The sequence below is a fragment of the Mustela erminea genome, chromosome 1 (assembly GCF_009829155.1).
Source record: "Mustela erminea isolate mMusErm1 chromosome 1, mMusErm1.Pri, whole genome shotgun sequence".
Lineage (NCBI taxonomy): Eukaryota > Metazoa > Chordata > Mammalia > Carnivora > Mustelidae > Mustela > Mustela erminea.
In genome coordinates, this window is record NC_045614.1 from 98,485,451 (window position 1) to 98,502,826 (window position 17,376).

Here is a 17,376-nt window from a genome sequence, read left to right on the forward strand (position 1 = left end):
ATAATTTTTGCTCAAATTGAATTTTATTTATCAATTAAATTACGGATTCATCTTGAAGTGATGAAAACACAAGGAATGAATTTAGCAAAGAAGAATGATTCTCAAATGTACATCTTCAAACCTTTTTTCTCATTTTCTTTAGCCCCACCTCTTTAACTGTTTATAGGCTATTTCTATTTGAACTTTATTATGTTGAAAACCAAAATCAACATCTATTCTATCTTTGCACATTCAATTTTGTGATGACTTTCCCTCTTCAATGCATTTCAATTCCTCTATATTCCTACATTCCCGTTTGCATACCCTCCATTCCTGAATAATGACCATAGGCATTACTGATACAAATCTCCCATCAATCACAGCAGTTAAAATTCCAGACTTGCCACTTGCTGACCACGTAACTTTAGACAAATTGCTCAACCTCTTAAGATATTAGTTCCTACAAAGTGGGGATTGTGCTAAGAATTAGAATGTAGATAGGTAGGTATTATATATATGTGTGTGTGTGTGTGTGTGTGTGTGTGTGCGTGTATATATATATATATATAAATATATATATATATAAAATATGTATGTATTATATATACATTTTTGTTGGCCATAATAGATGTTCAATAAATGGCTGCTCCTGTGACTCTGAAATCAGGTTTTTTTCCTGAAATCAGTTTTTAAATCTATACTTGAGGCGTTGTATTCTCAGCTATTTTGTACTCTTCTGTAATTCTCCAGCACTGTCTTGCCCCATCTTGTGATATGTTACTCTTACTTCCTCATGCTTAACCTTTTACTTAATCATTATTCTGACTAGTCTCTGAGACCTAACCCTTTCTTTTCCCATAGCTTTGTGCTTTGCTTTGGGTCAGGCAGCTGCTAAAAGCTGACACACAGAGGGTTAAACCTAGTCCACTCCCAGTGCCCGTTTTTACAGTAGGCTGGCAGCTGTCCCAACTGCCTACCGAAGCCAAATGCTTGAGGAGAGTGAGAGTAAGAAACCAGCTATGAATCCTTTCCAGAAAAATGAGTCCAAGGAAACTCTTTTTTCACCTGTCTCCACTGAAGAGGTACCACCTCGACTTCTCAGCCTTCCAAAGAAGCCAACTCCGGTGAGTCCCCAAATTCCAGTCTCCTTCTGACAGGAACAGAATTGCTCTTTTGGTTCTACTTGGCCTCTGGAGTGTCAGGCTGAGCTGTATTAGGGTATTAAAAACTATTCTCACTTGGACTTAGAATTAACCTGAAAACCAAATTTAAACAGAAGTTTCCTTTACTTAGGAGAAGAAGCATCAGGAAGAGGTAGTTAGGAGTTCTTCAGTTGGGTTCCAGGACTTTGCTGTATCTCATTGCATATTCTGAGTTTCTCTGGGGTGAAAAAAGAAGCAATTTGAATATCCAGGGAAACTTGGCAAGCATTCTTGCCCGGAGAACTGTGTGTGATTGTTCTTTCTAAACCAATATAAAAACTCAGCCCTTAGCTCCCCCCTGTATTCAGAATCTTATGCCAGACACCAAGGAAAGTTTTGGAATAGAGCCAGTCTCTTTTATGATGTGTGCCAGTTTACATTGGAAGACAGGACAGAGAATCAAAGAATAATGATGTTTGTATTACATACTTGTTAAACACTTCCAAATCTATCATCTCATTAAATCTTTATATCAAAATCTTAAAAGTGGAGAGGGTATAGGAATAATAGCCAATATTTATGGAGTTTTCTCTATGGGCCAAGAGGTGGTAGTTTTCTCATTTCTTTGGAATAAGAGGATTGAACATAAAGACAGGTGCAGTGGCATGCCCAGGGTCAGTAGATTAACACAGCCAAAACCAATAGTACATAGCTGGTAAAGTGTGTTAACTAAACTCCAGGTTGCATAATTCTCAAGATGTGAGCTGGGAAGGTAAGAAGCCAGTTTATTGTGTCTTTCAAGTAAGTTAATATATTAACATATATTAATATTTAGGAGGGTTCTTCATATCTATCCATATGGGTAAAAAATAAAATCATTAACTTATGACTTTATTTATTTAGTTAATTATATATCTTCTGGTCCTAAACAATTTCAGTCTGTTTAAAAAGATGCACGTATTTCTTAGGAAATAAGAGGTGATAAAATTTCACGATGAGATTTGACTGTCCCAAGTACAGTTATCTCCATCCCCTCTCATGTTAGTTGGGCTATCATAATAGGTAGGGATTTGAAATAAACATGGCAGTCCCTTTATACTGACTGATATGGTACATGTAATAGCATAGTTCTTTTAATGTCTAATAGGATTAACAAGAAAATGTTATAGAATGTCTTTCACAGGAAGAATGAACATTTAATGTTAGAAGATTTAAGAACTCTCTGCCCAAGTTTAAGGTGATCAATCAGATTCCTTTCGGTTGGGCTCTGAGCCTGGCTCCTGCAGGCTCTGAATGGGAAACCATCATATTGTCAGGATTCCTCCTGGCATGATGAATATGGCAGGTGGGGACAAAAGAGGTTAGTTTGAACAGTGCAGCTAAGGAAGTTATTGACCTCTAAATGTAACTGCTTGGGCATCAAGTGCTCCACCGTCTAATTCTTTGTTCTGTTCTTAGAAATAAGTATGATTATTCTCCTGCTCAGAACCCCAGGCTTTTCAGTAAAGAGTTGTAGGAAGATAAGGAGGTCCTGGTGCCTGAGATCAAGGAATGTCTGAGTACTTCCATGTTAAATGAACGAGAAGTGAAGTAATATTCCAAATAACTTCTATCAGCACTGCAGGTCTTTCACTGTGATAATAGCTGTTTCATGAAGAGTAGGAGCCATTGCTTCACTTTACCTATCACAGTGATTTAAAATAAACATATTTTTCTGTTATAGAACAATCTACTGATTTAAATGGTGGAGGGGGGAAGTTCATGCTTGAACCATTGTCTTTTTGTTTCATAGAAAATCTGTGGCTCCAACTATCCACTGAGCATTGCCTTCATTGTGGTGAATGAATTCTGTGAGCGCTTTTCCTATTATGGCATGAAAGGTAATTTTGTGTCCTAAGGTCTTTCTTTTTCCCCACTCATCCTCATATTTGGAACAACCTGGTCTTCTTTATGCCCTTATTTCTCTTTTCCACACTTTCTGCCTTTATCCAAATTGGTCTTTCCCTTTAGCCAACACTGCCAATAAATACCTCATGGGATTTCACCTAGCAACTCATACAAGCCAAGAAACCAGAACACAGTCTGTAAGAATAAAAGTATGACAACTTCCATTTTCATATCTGTTTCTCAGATATGAACTACATTGTTGGGAGGGAGAAGGTAGGGACATTGGAAGCACTATATGATCTTTGCTGCTATGTAAGCGCATGGACTGAAGGGAGGAATATTGCAATTGTACACTAAGCATAGCCCCACACCCACACTTGCCATGGCTCTTGCTTCTACTACCTGGCAGTCACCCCTCAGTCACTTCACCAATAAGAGAGTTGAAGGTCGAGATCACCTTCAGAGATAAAATGTACTTCTCCATAAATCACTTTAATGCATTTATCTTCTTTTGTTTTCCCTTTTCAACCTCAGCTGTGCTGACCCTGTATTTCCTGTATTTCCTGCACTGGAGCGAGGACACCTCCACATCTATATACCATGCCTTCAGCAGCCTCTGTTATTTCACTCCCATCCTGGGAGCAGCCATTGCTGACTCATGGCTGGGAAAATTCAAGTAAGGAAAATGGGAGATCACATCACCACGTCACAGCCTAATTGTGCTGAGATTTTGTCACTTATAGCCTCTTGGTTCCCAGCCAAGAAGATAGTTAGGTCATTCATGACAAATAAGCATCTCTCTAAGACTGACAACACAGAAAGACTATTTCTCTTCATTGTCAGTTTTTCTAATTGTTTACATCCTTTCTAGTCAGGAATTTTTTTTTTTTTTCCCTCAATCTAATTTTAATCTTCCATTCTGTATTTTAAGACCAATTCTTGTTCTGATCTTAGGGACAATAAGGATTGCTACCCAGCCGAAAATTTATAATTTTAGAGACCTCAATGTAGTTATTTCATATACTGTCCATCTCTTCTCTGGCTGAATCATCTTTAGTATATTCTTATGAGTCCCTCTTCTCAACTGTTTTACTGTTTCTTTTCCCTTATCTCTATAGTTTCCTTCTTAAGAATATAATAAATATTTTCATGAGTTAGACTAATGGTCTATTCAGTTCCATATCTTTTAAGCCTCTGAAAATAGCAATAAGAGACATTCATGGGATAGTGTTTTTGTTGTCTCCTATACCATTATCCTCATAGGTTAGAGATGGATCTTGGCTATCCATCACCAAGTTATTTTCCATAGTCTTATCATCTATGGATTTGTTTTAATTAATATTTCTCAGAGTGCATTTTTTGGAAATTGGTTGATAGGATACAATGAGTGTAATAAAGAAAGATAAAGTTCTCATGGTCCAATAAGTTTGGAAAATGCTAGGTTAAGCTAAGTTAAATTTTTATTTATTTATTTATTTATTTTTTACTGCAAGACTTCTTATAGCCTTTAACATGGTAATAAATACTGTACAGTCTCCAAGAGAAGGTTATGGTATGTAGTGATTCCCAAACTTATTTGACCATGGAATATTTTTTCAGGATAATTTGTGGATGTGGTGTTCTAGGGAATCATATTTAGTAAACATTGGTTTATACCTCACTTGGCCTGTATATATTCATTGTCCTAAAGTGTTTAATCAGCATTTAATAGATAGCTACAACCATAGCATGGTAGTAAACACAGTTTCTTGACTTAAGAGAAGGATGGTAGGAAGATGTTTAAGATTTATTTTTGCTGCTTATGTAGTATTGGTCACCAAGTCCCTCCAGAGAGGAGGTTGACACTATATGCAAAATAAAAAGTATAAACCATGGTCTTTATTCAATAAATAAATACTTACAGAATAAAAGACTCTCAAACATGACATAGTACTTTCATTTATTTTTTATTATGTTATGTTAGTCACCATACAGTACATCATTAGATTTGAATTACTGTTCCATGATTCATTGTTTGTTTCTAACACCCAGTGCTCCATGCAATACATGCCCTCTTTAATACCCCTCACTGGGCTATTTTTAAAATTACTTCCTCTAAATTTAAAGCACAGATATGGCTTTTCATGATGTCTATAAACATCTACTGAGAGGCTTAACTGCATGTTAGAACACTATTTTTTATGTCAAGTTGCTTTTAAAGAGAGCCAAACATTTTTAGTCATAGTCCCTAGTGTGGTTTTTATACCCTGTGACCCATGCCTATCAGTTCAGGCTTACAATCACTCTCTTAAATTTGTTTATTGCCAAATATGCTTTTGGATACCATCTCTACACTTCTCCTTACTCTTTCTCTGAGCAGGTCTAGATCATGTCCTTTCTGTCTCCTATCTTTTTTGTCTCATCAGAGCTGAACTTCTTAATGCTAGGTCTCTTTCTCTGCCGTCACTACACATATTCCTTCTCAGTTCCTAAGCTCTAATTAACAATGGCTTTGGTGATGAAATAAAACCTAAAACTTCTTCCTCTTTTCCACATTAACCTGTATATAGTAAAACTAAAGAAACACTGGGCTATAAGCAAGACATAGAAATTCTAGACCTAACCCTAATATTAATTGATTAGAATGTCACTTATTTATTTATTTTTTTTTTCCTTTTTAAGAAAGAGAAAGAGAGAGCAAAAGTGAGCATGAGAGCAAGGAGAGGCAGAGGGAGAAGAGAGAAAGAATCCCTAAGCAGACTCCACATTCAGCATGGACCTGTCAAAGGGATCAGTCCCTCAACTTCAATATTATGACCTGAGCCAAAATCAAGAGTCAGACATTCAACCGACCTGGACATCCAGGCACTCCAAGAATGTCACTTTAGGAATGTCCTTTGACCTCTCTGAATTTTACCTTCCTCATTTATAGATGGAAGATCAGTCTCTCCAGATCAAGTCTCTCCAGAAAAGTTCTGTTTCCTATGGCTAGGATATCAGTGACCCCTTTCCAAATGCAGAATGCCCAAATCTATTTTGACTTCTTTCTCTTTGTTAAAGTTTCCTGCCATGAGCTTCCTCTCGTATAGTCTTCATATCTTAGACTAATTCCCTGAGCCTTCTGCCTAAAAGGTTGCTTATTTTCTTTCTAAACCATTTGTACTTTCTCATCCATTTAGTCCAACAGTCTGATATTGTTCTGATCTCCCTGCACAGACTCTATTATATTACATCAGCTCACACTCCTTTTGTTTTTTCTCTTTAACTATCCAGCAGAGATCATCTCTTTTGGGTTCATAATAGTGGGTCTTTTTAGTCCCTTTTTATTCCCTTTCTACCTATTCTTTTTATTCCAACAAAGAAAACTTCCTCTAGAAGATGCTACAAGGCCTTTTGAGAAAGCCTGCCCCCTCCCTCTGTTGTTAATTGCCGTGGGCAATTAATGCTATGGATTAGTCACCCAATCTCTTACACCTTACTTGCCCTTATGAACCCCCTAAGGTCCCTTCCCTGGAAAGCCATCCTAGAGAGATTAAGCATTTAGAATGAGAAATCCACAACCTGAGACTGCTGGCATCTCTAGCCTCTTTCTGATACCTTCATTTCATTCTTTATATTCCAGCATATAACGCTTTAAAATCACAGATGTAAACCCTATAATTTCCAAGGTTCCTTCTAGTACTAATATTCTACTTATGTACAAAGAGAATGCTGGTATAGTAATGCATATAAGAAATATATTGCATGGTGTGCCATATTTCAGTGTGTAAATCTCTACATACCTTCTTTCTGGAATTCCTCACTGTTCCACTTTCTATCATCATTCAGATTTCTTGGAAAAAATAACACAAGAAGTCCCTACCAACTGCATGATCTTTATCACTGGGCAGTCTATTCATAGTCCCTGAGTCCTTGTTACCCTTGGTAACTTGAACCTGAGGTAACTGTGGTGGGGATTACAATTAACCCAAGTGTTCAAGTGGCCAAGCTGAAACTGAGAGCCCTTTATCTTTCGGTATATGCCAGTGGTTGGGTTTAAAGAAAGTTCTTTGTGTTAGCCGTCCCTTTTTCCTGTTTACCTGGAGTTTTTCTTGACTCCTATTGATTTCTAGAGCCAAAGACATTCTTTGATAAAAACACCACGGGTCAAAGTATCCTGTTGTCCTGGTTCTCCTAGTTTAAAAAACAAAAAAATCACTTGCTGCAGATCCATCCTGTGGGTGCTCTGTTTGTATATACGGTGAGTGAGGGGAAAGGACAGGTCACATATGAGAAAGGAGCTTGAAGGGAAAGTCCATTACCTCTAACACCACAAAGGTAAAGAGTTCATTCACCATTACTATTTCTATGTACATTTCTCAGGCAGTTCTTTCCTGCTCCACTCCTTCCTCCTCCTGTACCATTTATCCTAGCACTGCGAACAGTATGAGTTCTGAGACTGTTACTCAAGCTTCTCAATTCTTCTTTTTTAAATTTTTATTTAAATTTTAGTTAGTTGACATAAAATGTAGTATTGGGTTCAGGAGTAGAATTCAGTGATTCATCAATTACATACAACATCCAGTGCTCATCACAAGTACCTTCTTCAATACTCATGACCCCTCTAACCTATTCCCCACCCACATCCCTCCATCAACCCTCAGTTTGTTTTCTATCATTAAGAGTCTCTTGTGGAAGCAAACTGAGGGTTGCTGGGGGGAGGGGGGTTGGGAGAAGGGGGTGGGGTTATGGACATTGGGGAGGGTATGTGCTTTGGTGAGTGCTGTGAAGTGTGTAAACCTGGTGGTTCACAGACCTGTACCCCTGGGGATAAAAATATATGTTTATAAAAAAAAAATTAAAAAAAAAAAAGAGTCTCTTGTGGTTTTTTTCCCTCTCTCCTTTTACCCTCCTCCCATATGTTCATCTGTTTTGTTTCTTAAATTCCACACAGGAGTGAAATCATATGGTATTTGTCTCTCTTTGACTGACTTATTTCACTTAGCATAATACACTCTCACCCCATCCAACTCACTGCAAATTACAAGATTTCATTCTTTTTGATGGTTGAGTAATATTCTATTATATAACACATACCACATCTTCTTTTTCTGTACATCAGTTGATGGACATTTGGGTTCTCTCCATAGTTTGGCTATTGTTGATATTGCTAAACCCTTTGAATCTGTATTTTTTTTATCCTTTGGGTAAATACCTGGTGGTGCAATTGCTGGATCATAGGATCATTCTATTTTTAACTTTTTGAGGAACCTCCATACTGTTCTCCAGAGTAGCTGCACCAGTTTTCATTCCCACTAACAGTGTAAGAGGGTTCCCACATCCTCACCAGCGCCTGTTGTTGCTTGTGTTGATAATTTTAGCCATTCTGACAGTGTGAGGTGGTATATCATTGTGGTTTTGATTTGTATTTCCCTGATGATAAGTGATGTTGACCATCTTTTCATATGTCTGGATGTCTTCTTTGGAAAAGTGTCTACTCATGTCTTCTGCCCATTTCTTAACTGTTTATAGACTGACTGATTTAACTCTCTCAACAGGACAATCATCTATCTCTCCTTGGTGTATGTGCTTGGTCATGTGGTCAAGTCCTTGGGTGCCTTACCAATAATAGGGGGACAAATGGTACACACGTGAGTAGAATCATGAAATAAACTGAACCACTGTCCTTCTTTTAGACAGGTAAATGTCTCACACATTCATTACAGGTGATTTTCTATTTCCTTACCAGAGACGTCCCTTTATTTTCCAACCTGTTGTTTTATTACCAAAGTGGTTGAAAAAAAAAAGTATTTTATCACCAGTTGAACTCTTTCCTACTTTATCTGTTCTCATTTGCTTTTTTTAAACACTTGGAGACTTATAGAATGCCTGGCTAGTATCCTTTTCATAAAAACTCATCGTATGCTTGAAGACAATTATTAAAACCTCATGTCCCCCATATTTTCTCACCTATTCACCTACCCATGCATCTGTACTTTGCTAGGATTTAAAAAAGTACATAATATTTCCCTGTAACACATTGTAAAAGTCCTATTCAAAGCTTGGATTATTTCCATTTATGTGTGGTTCCATATATTCCAGTTGCTCTGTCCCTTAAGTTATTGATGTTTATTTTGCCAGAGGCATTTGATACATTCTGATAGTTAATTTGCTAAATAGAGAGGATTACAGTTGTTCAAGATGTAGATCATATATATTCATGTTTATAATGGGGCTACACAGTATTTATCCAATGAGTTAAGAATTTTCAATTTTAATAAATATTAGATGCCTCCTTGTCAGTGCCGGTCAAAAATGAATGACAAATTTTCTATTAATTATAATGAATTTTGCCATTTTGCTTTCTGGTTAGTAAGGGTATGTGTGATTGGTGGTTGTAAGGTCCTTCTATTGGTTTATCCCTTAAATTAAGACAAGATTGAGAACCAGTGATTTAACTTTGGAGTTCCTTCATTATCTGCTTCTCCCTATTACACACAAAAGGTAAATAGACTATCAGGTACAAAACTTTCCCATGCAATGTATACTTTCTGGCAGAGGCTCAACAGTCATAAGGATTGGTAAGTGTCCCTGGGTTTCTTTGAGGAGTGAAGGAAGATGGAAAGTGCCCACAGAAATGTTAAGAAATATGAAGGGGGGGTCTTTGACATTATGCACATTTTTTTCTCCTGATATCTATATCTAATTTCTGCGGTTGTGTTTAGCATCAGTATGGTTAGTATCCTTCCCTCTCCATTACAGAGTCCTATCATTGGTTGGCCTGAGTCTCATAGCTTTGGGGACAGGAGGTATTAAACCCTGTGTGGCAGCTTTTGGTGGAGACCAGTTTGAAGAAAAGCATGTAAGAATCCTGTTATTTCTGTAATTTCAAGAATGTAGAGCAGACATTAAAAATGTACCTGGCAGGTAGCTATTTACTAAGATTAAAGTAATCCACAGGTCATGAGTTCTGTTCAGTGCTGGGTACTGGTCATTAATAAAGAGAAACATGCAAAGGAAAGTAACAAAGGTGGTGAATGGACTAAAACACATCTTATGAAAAAAGGTTGAAGGAATTGGAGAATTCAGCCTGTATAAGATACAAATTAAAGAGAATATTATAGCTGTCTAGATATTGGAAAGCTGTCAGTAATTAAACCAGAACTAGTAGGTGAAAGCTAAAAGAAGTTTTTTGCTCAATGGAAGGAAAAACTTCAAATAGAGTTTGAAGTAGTGAGCTTATCCTCACTTGAGGTGTTTCAAAAGAAACTTGGTAGGTGATTTGAGAATAAGGGGTGATGAGCAGTGTAGAGATGATTTAAGCATCTCTGGCTGAGATCCTGTGAAAGGGAAAAATGATCGTTCAGAATAAAGCAGAATGAGATTTTATAGATGAACTTGTCTGGATATCATTCCGTCTTTCCTACATACTCTCCCCCTATTAATTGGGGGGTGGGGGGCAGTATGAATAAGCTAAAAATGGGCCCATATGAGGTAGCTCTGACAAGTAAGCAAGGAAAAGAGTCTGTTCTTGAGTAGGTGACATTTCTGGCTTTCTGTCTTTTGCTGTCAGTTTTCTTTTTTGCCTATCTTCATGTATTATTTCCTCATCTGTAGCTATTTCTCATGTTTCTGGTTTTTCTCTCTCTGTTCTTTCTCTGTGCCCTGCTTCTAGTGTTTCTCCTACCCTTCAGGCCATCTGAGTTATTATTTTATATTCTTTATCTGTCTGGGGTACCATAGATCATAATTGCTTGCTGACTTTGGAGAAATACCAACCTTTGGCAGCCTTTGGGATTCTATGCACAATGAACTGTACAAATAGGTGAGTGGAATAGGTTGAAAAGGGGACAAAAGGAGGAAGCAAAGACCCTGTGAATAGTAAATAAGGAAGGACAGATTATGCTGTTGTGTCAGGAAAAGACCTGTGGTGCCAGAATGAGACAAATGAATAAAGCATCAGCAACTTTATCTTAAAGTTGCTTCATTTGGTAACTGCTCCACAAAGATATCTCAATAATAAGACAAACCCCTCTCCAAGTTTCCACTAACCACTTTTAAACCCAGGGTTTCCTTTTATACTTTCTGGTAGAATTCACGTAAGTGAGCTACCTTATTTAATCAACAGTTTAATCCACTGTTCTAGTGCCATTTCTACTACACATTCTACAATGTTTACTATTTAACTCAGTCAGTCATTCACTTAATTAATTCAGTCAATAAACATGTTGAGTATAATATATGTCAGGTGCTGTGCTGAGTAGTAGGGATTTCAGAAAGGAGTAAGATATGATTTCTGCTCTAAAGGAACTCTTAGCCTGCTGGAAAGAAATAGATATTTAATGCAAAGAAATTAATATTAGAATAAACACGTATAGTGCACAAGTGGCTTAGTGTATAAGATGACCATTTTGCCTAGTAGGGATATAAGAATGTTAAAGATGTTGGTACTGGAGTTTGAAAGATGGGTAAATGTTTGGGTTATTTGTTAAAGTATCTAATATTATTTTCAAATATCATGGAGGCAATGTCTGAATCTGTTTCTTTGTATGTACCTCCAGCTTAGTCTGAACATAGGGTGGATCTGGAGCTAGGAGGTACATTGCACTGATGATTTGTCCTGTGTTTTGTTTTGTTTTGTTTTGTTTTCAGGCAGAGGAACGGACTAGATACTTCTCTGTCTTCTACCTCTCCATCAATGCAGGAAGCCTGATTTCTACATTTATCACACCCATGCTGAGAGGTTAGGATCTTTTCTGAGGGCCCTTGTCTAAGAGTTTCCTTTGTCCAGTCAAAAACCTTTTCAAGGTTTCCTGATGACCATTCTCTCCTTTTACAAGGACTTAAAAACCGAGACAATTTTTTAATATCTTGATTTGTCTGGCCCAAAAGAAGGATTATGAACTAGGTGTTGGGAGGAAAGAAGATGGCTATATCTATGATTTTACAAACCTGAGCTTGCAGAATAGAATATCAAACATTAAAGACCCAAGATTCAGGGCTGCTGGTTTTTTGGTTGTTGTTTTTGATTTTGTTTTTAGGAGATGTGCAGTGTTTTGGGGAAGACTGCTATGCATTGGCTTTTGGAGTTCCAGGATTACTTATGGTGATAGCTCTTGGTAAGTGCACTGGGACAGGGGAGATGAATAACCACTGATGCCTGTTACATTAAAAACATCATCTAAGCCATTTATTTCAATCCTCACCATAACCCTATTAGGTAAGTGTTATTGTAGAAATTTTCTCTAGACATTGGAGATAAATTAACTGAATGAAATCAGAAACCAAAGGAAGGAAGGAAGGAAAGAAGGAAGGGGAAGGAAAAGAGTGGGAAAGAAAAGAGAAAAAAGAGACAAGCAAAGAAAAGCATACTCAACGTTACACAACTAAGACCTTTCCTAGACTGATCCCTCAGCTCCATATGGAAGCAATTAAGTCAGTATCTCGGCAGGATGGGGCCTAGGTATCTATAATTTTTTAAAAATATCTAAGTGATTCTAATGTGTAGTCAAGGCTGAGATCCACTGCTCTACACTAAAATATGTAAGGAAGCAAGGAAGATATTTAATCCTTTCTCTCAAACTAGCTTACTTCATTTGACAGTTATTTATCTGGTAATTGGAAGACATTTTTAATTCTTCTAAAGTAGCATCTAGGTTTAGCTGTTTTGTTGCCCTGCTCTTCAGTGCTCCCAAGGAGTTTTCTCTCAATCAAAGAGAATAAGGGGAGTTGGATAAGTAAGTGGAAACCAATGCAGCTTAGGTCAAGTATGTTCTGTTTACCAGTGACAACACAGTAATGGAAGAGGAAAGAGGATGTGTGTGTTGTTTAGTTTTCGTAGTTTAAGGGGAAACTTGGATGTGATTGTTCTTAATCATTGACCTGGAAACCTGTTCTCACTCTGAAACTTTGGGTGACACCCCCCTGGAACGTATCCAGTCCAAACACATAAAGAACTCAATAGAGGAAGAAAGAAGCCAGAGATTCAATGCTCAGTCCTGACTATTTTCTATCAGAAGGTGGTTAATAGTAACAGTCAGATTCTAATTCCAATTCCAAGTTAGTTTATGTGTTATTCCAGGAGAGCTGTGTTAATACATTCCATGTCTCCTTCCGTTGAAGCTGAACACTTTTCCAAATATTGTTCTGGTTTTGTACTTATTAGTGCTATGTTTCCTCTGGATCGTGGCACAACAATAATATTAACATATTGGAGTAATTATGAAGATCAAAAGAGGTGCTGTAAGTAAAATGTTTTATAAATTATGAAATGTTAAATAAGTGTTAGATGTCATTATTAGTTGCTTCAGTTTTCTGGGTACCAATAAATAATAATACTCTGGCATTTCACAATAATTTAACTTATTTATCTATGTTTTTCATTCATTGATCAACACACATTTATTTAATGAACATTTCATGTGTCAAATCCTGTGCTAGCTATTGGGTCACATTGGTGAATTAGAAAGCCACATAGTCAAAAAACTTACATAGTCCAGCAGGAAAAAAGAGACATAGTAAAAAGGAATTTACAATATCGTATGATCAATGTCACAACTGGGGAAGTACAGAGAAAGCTATGGGAGTACATAGAGGAGATGTCTGACTAAAACAGTGAAGATCAGAAAAGTTTTGCCTAGGTGAGTCAGTTAAGTGGCTGCCTTCAGCTTGGGTCATGATCCTGGGGTCCTAGAATGGAGCCCAGCTCAGGCTCCCTGCTCAGTGGGGAGACTGCTTCTTCCTCTTCCTCTGCCTGCCACTCTGCCTACTTGTGCTCTCTCTCCATCTCTCTGTCAAATAAATAAGTAAATCTTTTAAAAAGAGAGAGAGAGAGAGAAGTGGTATCTGAGGTGAGATCTAAAGTATTAGCAGCAATTAATCAAAGACGACAGATACCTGTAAATCAAGGAGGTGAGACAATAATTATGACATATCTGAAGGCCTTAAAGGAATTCAGGTTGCCCCAGGTATAAATGAGAAAGATAAAAAGCAGAAAATGACAGAAATCAGATAATCAAGGGACTTTTAAGTCATAAACGAATTAGAACTTTAGCTGGAGTAGGGAGATACAAAAGGATTCTGAACAGAGGGCTGATTGTTAGATTTTTACTTTTCATTGTTGTCTCTCTAATGTAGAGAAAGAATGGGTTCAGGGTGAGGCAAGGGTATTATTTATCCTGATTACCGAATTTTTAGCATTCTTTAAAATTTTGTGCTCAGGATGAGTGCCTCACTCAGCTCAGACTAGTCTCAGCTCTGGTAGAGTTGAAAAAACTTGATATGATTGGATAAGTGATGTGATTGAGAAAATAAGCCAACATTGAATGTAGCATTCTGACTTGAACAACTAGGTAAATAGTGGGCTCATCGTCCTAATGAATTTAGTTTTGGACATGTTACATATTAGATGTCTTTAAAACATCTAATTGGAGTTATCAAACAGGTATTTGGAAATACAGGCTTCAAGCTCAGAATAAGTGTTTGGGCTGTAGATAAAGATCTGGAGCTACTAGTATATGGAAAGCAATTAAGCCATGAAAATAGATGAAATAACTAAAATATAATGAGAGTAAAAAGAGGGCTAGAATAGAACCCTGAGGAATACCAGCATTAAAAAGATATGTAAAGAAGGAGGTGCCTGGGTGGCTTAGTCAGTTAAGCATCCAACCCTTGATCTCAGCTCAGGTCTTTATCTCAGGGTCATGAGGTCAGGCCCCATGTTGGGCTCAACGCTGGGCACTGAGCCTACTAAAAAGAAAAGATAGGCAAAGGGGAAAAGCCCACAAACGAGACAAAGAAGGAATGGCCAAATTGGTAATTCTAAGGGAATTGTTCAGAGTAACAAATGTTACTGAATCAGAAAGTAAGATCAGGGAGAAAAATGCCCATTGAATAGAGCAATAAGAAGGTCATTGATTCGGAGAATGTCAGTTACGGTAGATTGGCGAAGATTCAAGACTGATTAGAGTAGAATAGGAAGTGACTAAGAGGTGAGAAAAAGGGAAAATGGTATGTATAGCTGAATGTGACATGGAGTCAAGAGAGGATGGCAGACATGCTTGAATATTATTGGGAAGGCTCTAGTAGAGAAAGAGGTTGAAGATGCAAGGAAGAGACAGTATAATCAGTATGAAAGCACAAATGGCAGAATTACCTTTGTGCAGAGGAAGAACATTGCCTTCAGCTAACTGGAGGGAGGAGAGGATAGGTGTGGATACGGGATTTAATAGATTTGGTGGCAGGAAGTTGAGACAATTTCCATTTGACAACTTCTGTGTTCTTTGTGAAGTAGGAAGCAATATCCTCTACAGCAAGGAAGAACTAGTAGGGAAACCTAAGGTTCCCATTCCTCTTCTTTAGTTGAGTGGCCTTGACATTTAAGTGTGGTCTTATCCAGTTCATCACCTGGCCTTCCTTTTACCACTTCCACTGTCCCCTCCACTATTGAGATTTCTAGGTCATTCTTAGTTTTAGGGCCAACCTGTTTCCTCTCCAAAATCTTCCTCTTGTCTAGATACCTCTTTATCTGCCTACTTGTCTCCCAAGATCGGCATCCTTTCTTTTAACAATTTCTTTTCTGTCAGCAATAAGAAGACTGTGGTAGGTAAAAGGTGCCATTTGGAGAAGTTTTGGAGACACTGAGAGGATGAATAAAGAAAACGTGGGGCGCCTGGGTGGCTCAGTGGGTTAAAGCCTCTGCCTTCGGCTCAGGTCATGATCTCAGGGTCCTGGGATCGAGCCCCGCATCGGGCTCTCTGCTCAGTGGGAAGCCTGCTTCTACCTCTCTCTCTGCCTGCCTCTCTGCCTACTTGTGATCTCTATCTGTCAAATGAATAAATAAAATCTTTAAAAAAAAAAAAAAGAAAGAAAACGTGGTGATGTGAATATGAGTGGAATAGAGAATTTAGAAAGTTAAGGTAAGGAAAAGTAAGAGGATTCAGGCATTCTGGTGTGCAAAGATGCTGGAAGGTCTTACTTGTCACTGACAAGACATCTTTGGTAGAAGATCTACTCGAGGGACATCTTGCTGGAGTTGGGAAATCCATTAAGGAGGGAAGTACATCTGGAATCATACTAAGATAGTCTTCCTGCTGATGTTAGTTAATAAATTTGAAAAAAATAATATTTACTATTCCATAATTATAAAAATAATATCAACTAATGCTGGTAATTTAGAAAATAGAAAGAAAAATATGAAAATAAAATCTACTTATAATTAGTTGCTGGGATGTGATTAAAGAATATGGGGTAAGGAAAAGAGAATGAGCTCAAGTACATTAATGGTACAGAATAGAATTTTTTGTAGGAATGATGATCAGTGATTAGAATGTACAGACCTAGTGGAAAATAATGAAACATAAAATGGGAAGGAGTAGCTTTAGGTGAGCTCCACGGGGCCACATCTTTCTTATATCATCAGTCTCAATAGTGTCTAGCACAGTGTTTAGTGCAAGAATGAGTGAATGAGATGTTTTATGGTGGTTAAATGGGTAGATTTCTGAGTCAAACAGACCTCAGGTCAAAAATGCAATTTCTGGCATTTTCTAGCTATGTGATCTGCACAAATTGCTTAATTTCTTTTATTTTCAATTTCCTCAATAAAATGCAGAGAGTAGTAACTATTTTTTCAGATGAAATCAGTTAATATATATAAAAGACTTAACACTTTACATATAATAATAAACCTTTAAAGATGGTTAATGATAATAATAATCATCATCAGGATAATATGAATTTGGGAAGGCCTTTCCTGCCAGGAGTTTGGACTTTTTAGGTAGGTCCTGGTAAGAAGGTTTTAATTTGGCATCAGATAAGAGAAGGAAGATACTGGGGATTGAGAAAGTACTTGCTAGACATTTTAATAATCCAGGGCAGAGGTTGTGAGGCCCTAAACAAGAATTGTAGCGATAGTAAAGTAAAAGAAGGGCAGATGGTAAATACATTGAAGAAAGAGTCTAAATGAAAACTTGATAAAATATCAGATGTAGAGATGGTGAAAGAAGAGAGAATCCAGAGATGACTTCCCTTTCTGTGATACAGGGAAGTCTCAACAGATTCCTTCTCTTAACAACTGACAACTTTATTCTTCTCTTGGGTCCCATAATTTATATAATTCTGAAAGTTGGGAAGTTTAAGTCAGACCCCTCCCTTTAAAAGATTTGCCAGACACTCCTACACATCAGCAGCCTATCCTTAGCATTGACATACTGAATGTGCTGAATGAGAAGCTAAGAACCTTGTTTGTGTATCAACTGCAGTTGTGTTTTCAATGGGAAGCAAAATATACAGAAAACCACCTCCTGAAGGAAACATAGTTACTCAAGTTGCCAAATGTATCTGGGTAAGTCTGACTTGTTTACCTGCCTTTTTCAATCAATGGAAAAAAATTATATGCTGAGCTTAAAGGCCT

At 37.4% G+C, this 17,376-nt stretch overlaps 1 protein-coding gene across 5 annotated transcripts in view; it reads left to right on the top strand.

The window, feature by feature from the left end:
* SLC15A2 (solute carrier family 15 member 2) overlaps positions 1–17,376 on the top strand; it is a 63,252-nt gene that overhangs the window by 21,788 nt on the left and 24,088 nt on the right. For 2 of the 5 annotated variants that reach the window (XM_032334837.1, XM_032334836.1), the window contains 8 exons: positions 1,014–1,103; positions 2,914–3,001; positions 3,543–3,684; positions 8,525–8,617; positions 9,729–9,828; positions 11,619–11,709; positions 12,008–12,085; positions 17,225–17,307. In XM_032334837.1, coding sequence (XP_032190728.1) covers positions 1,014–1,103; positions 2,914–3,001; positions 3,543–3,684; positions 8,525–8,617; positions 9,729–9,828; positions 11,619–11,709; positions 12,008–12,085; positions 17,225–17,307 — 765 coding nt within the window. Of the gene's footprint in view, positions 1–1,013; positions 1,104–1,804; positions 1,894–2,913; positions 3,002–3,542; positions 3,685–8,524; positions 8,618–9,728; positions 9,829–11,618; positions 11,710–12,007; positions 12,086–17,224; positions 17,308–17,376 lie in introns of those variants that run through there. The other 3 variants (XM_032334840.1, XM_032334839.1, XM_032334838.1) reach the window with 2 other exon arrangements.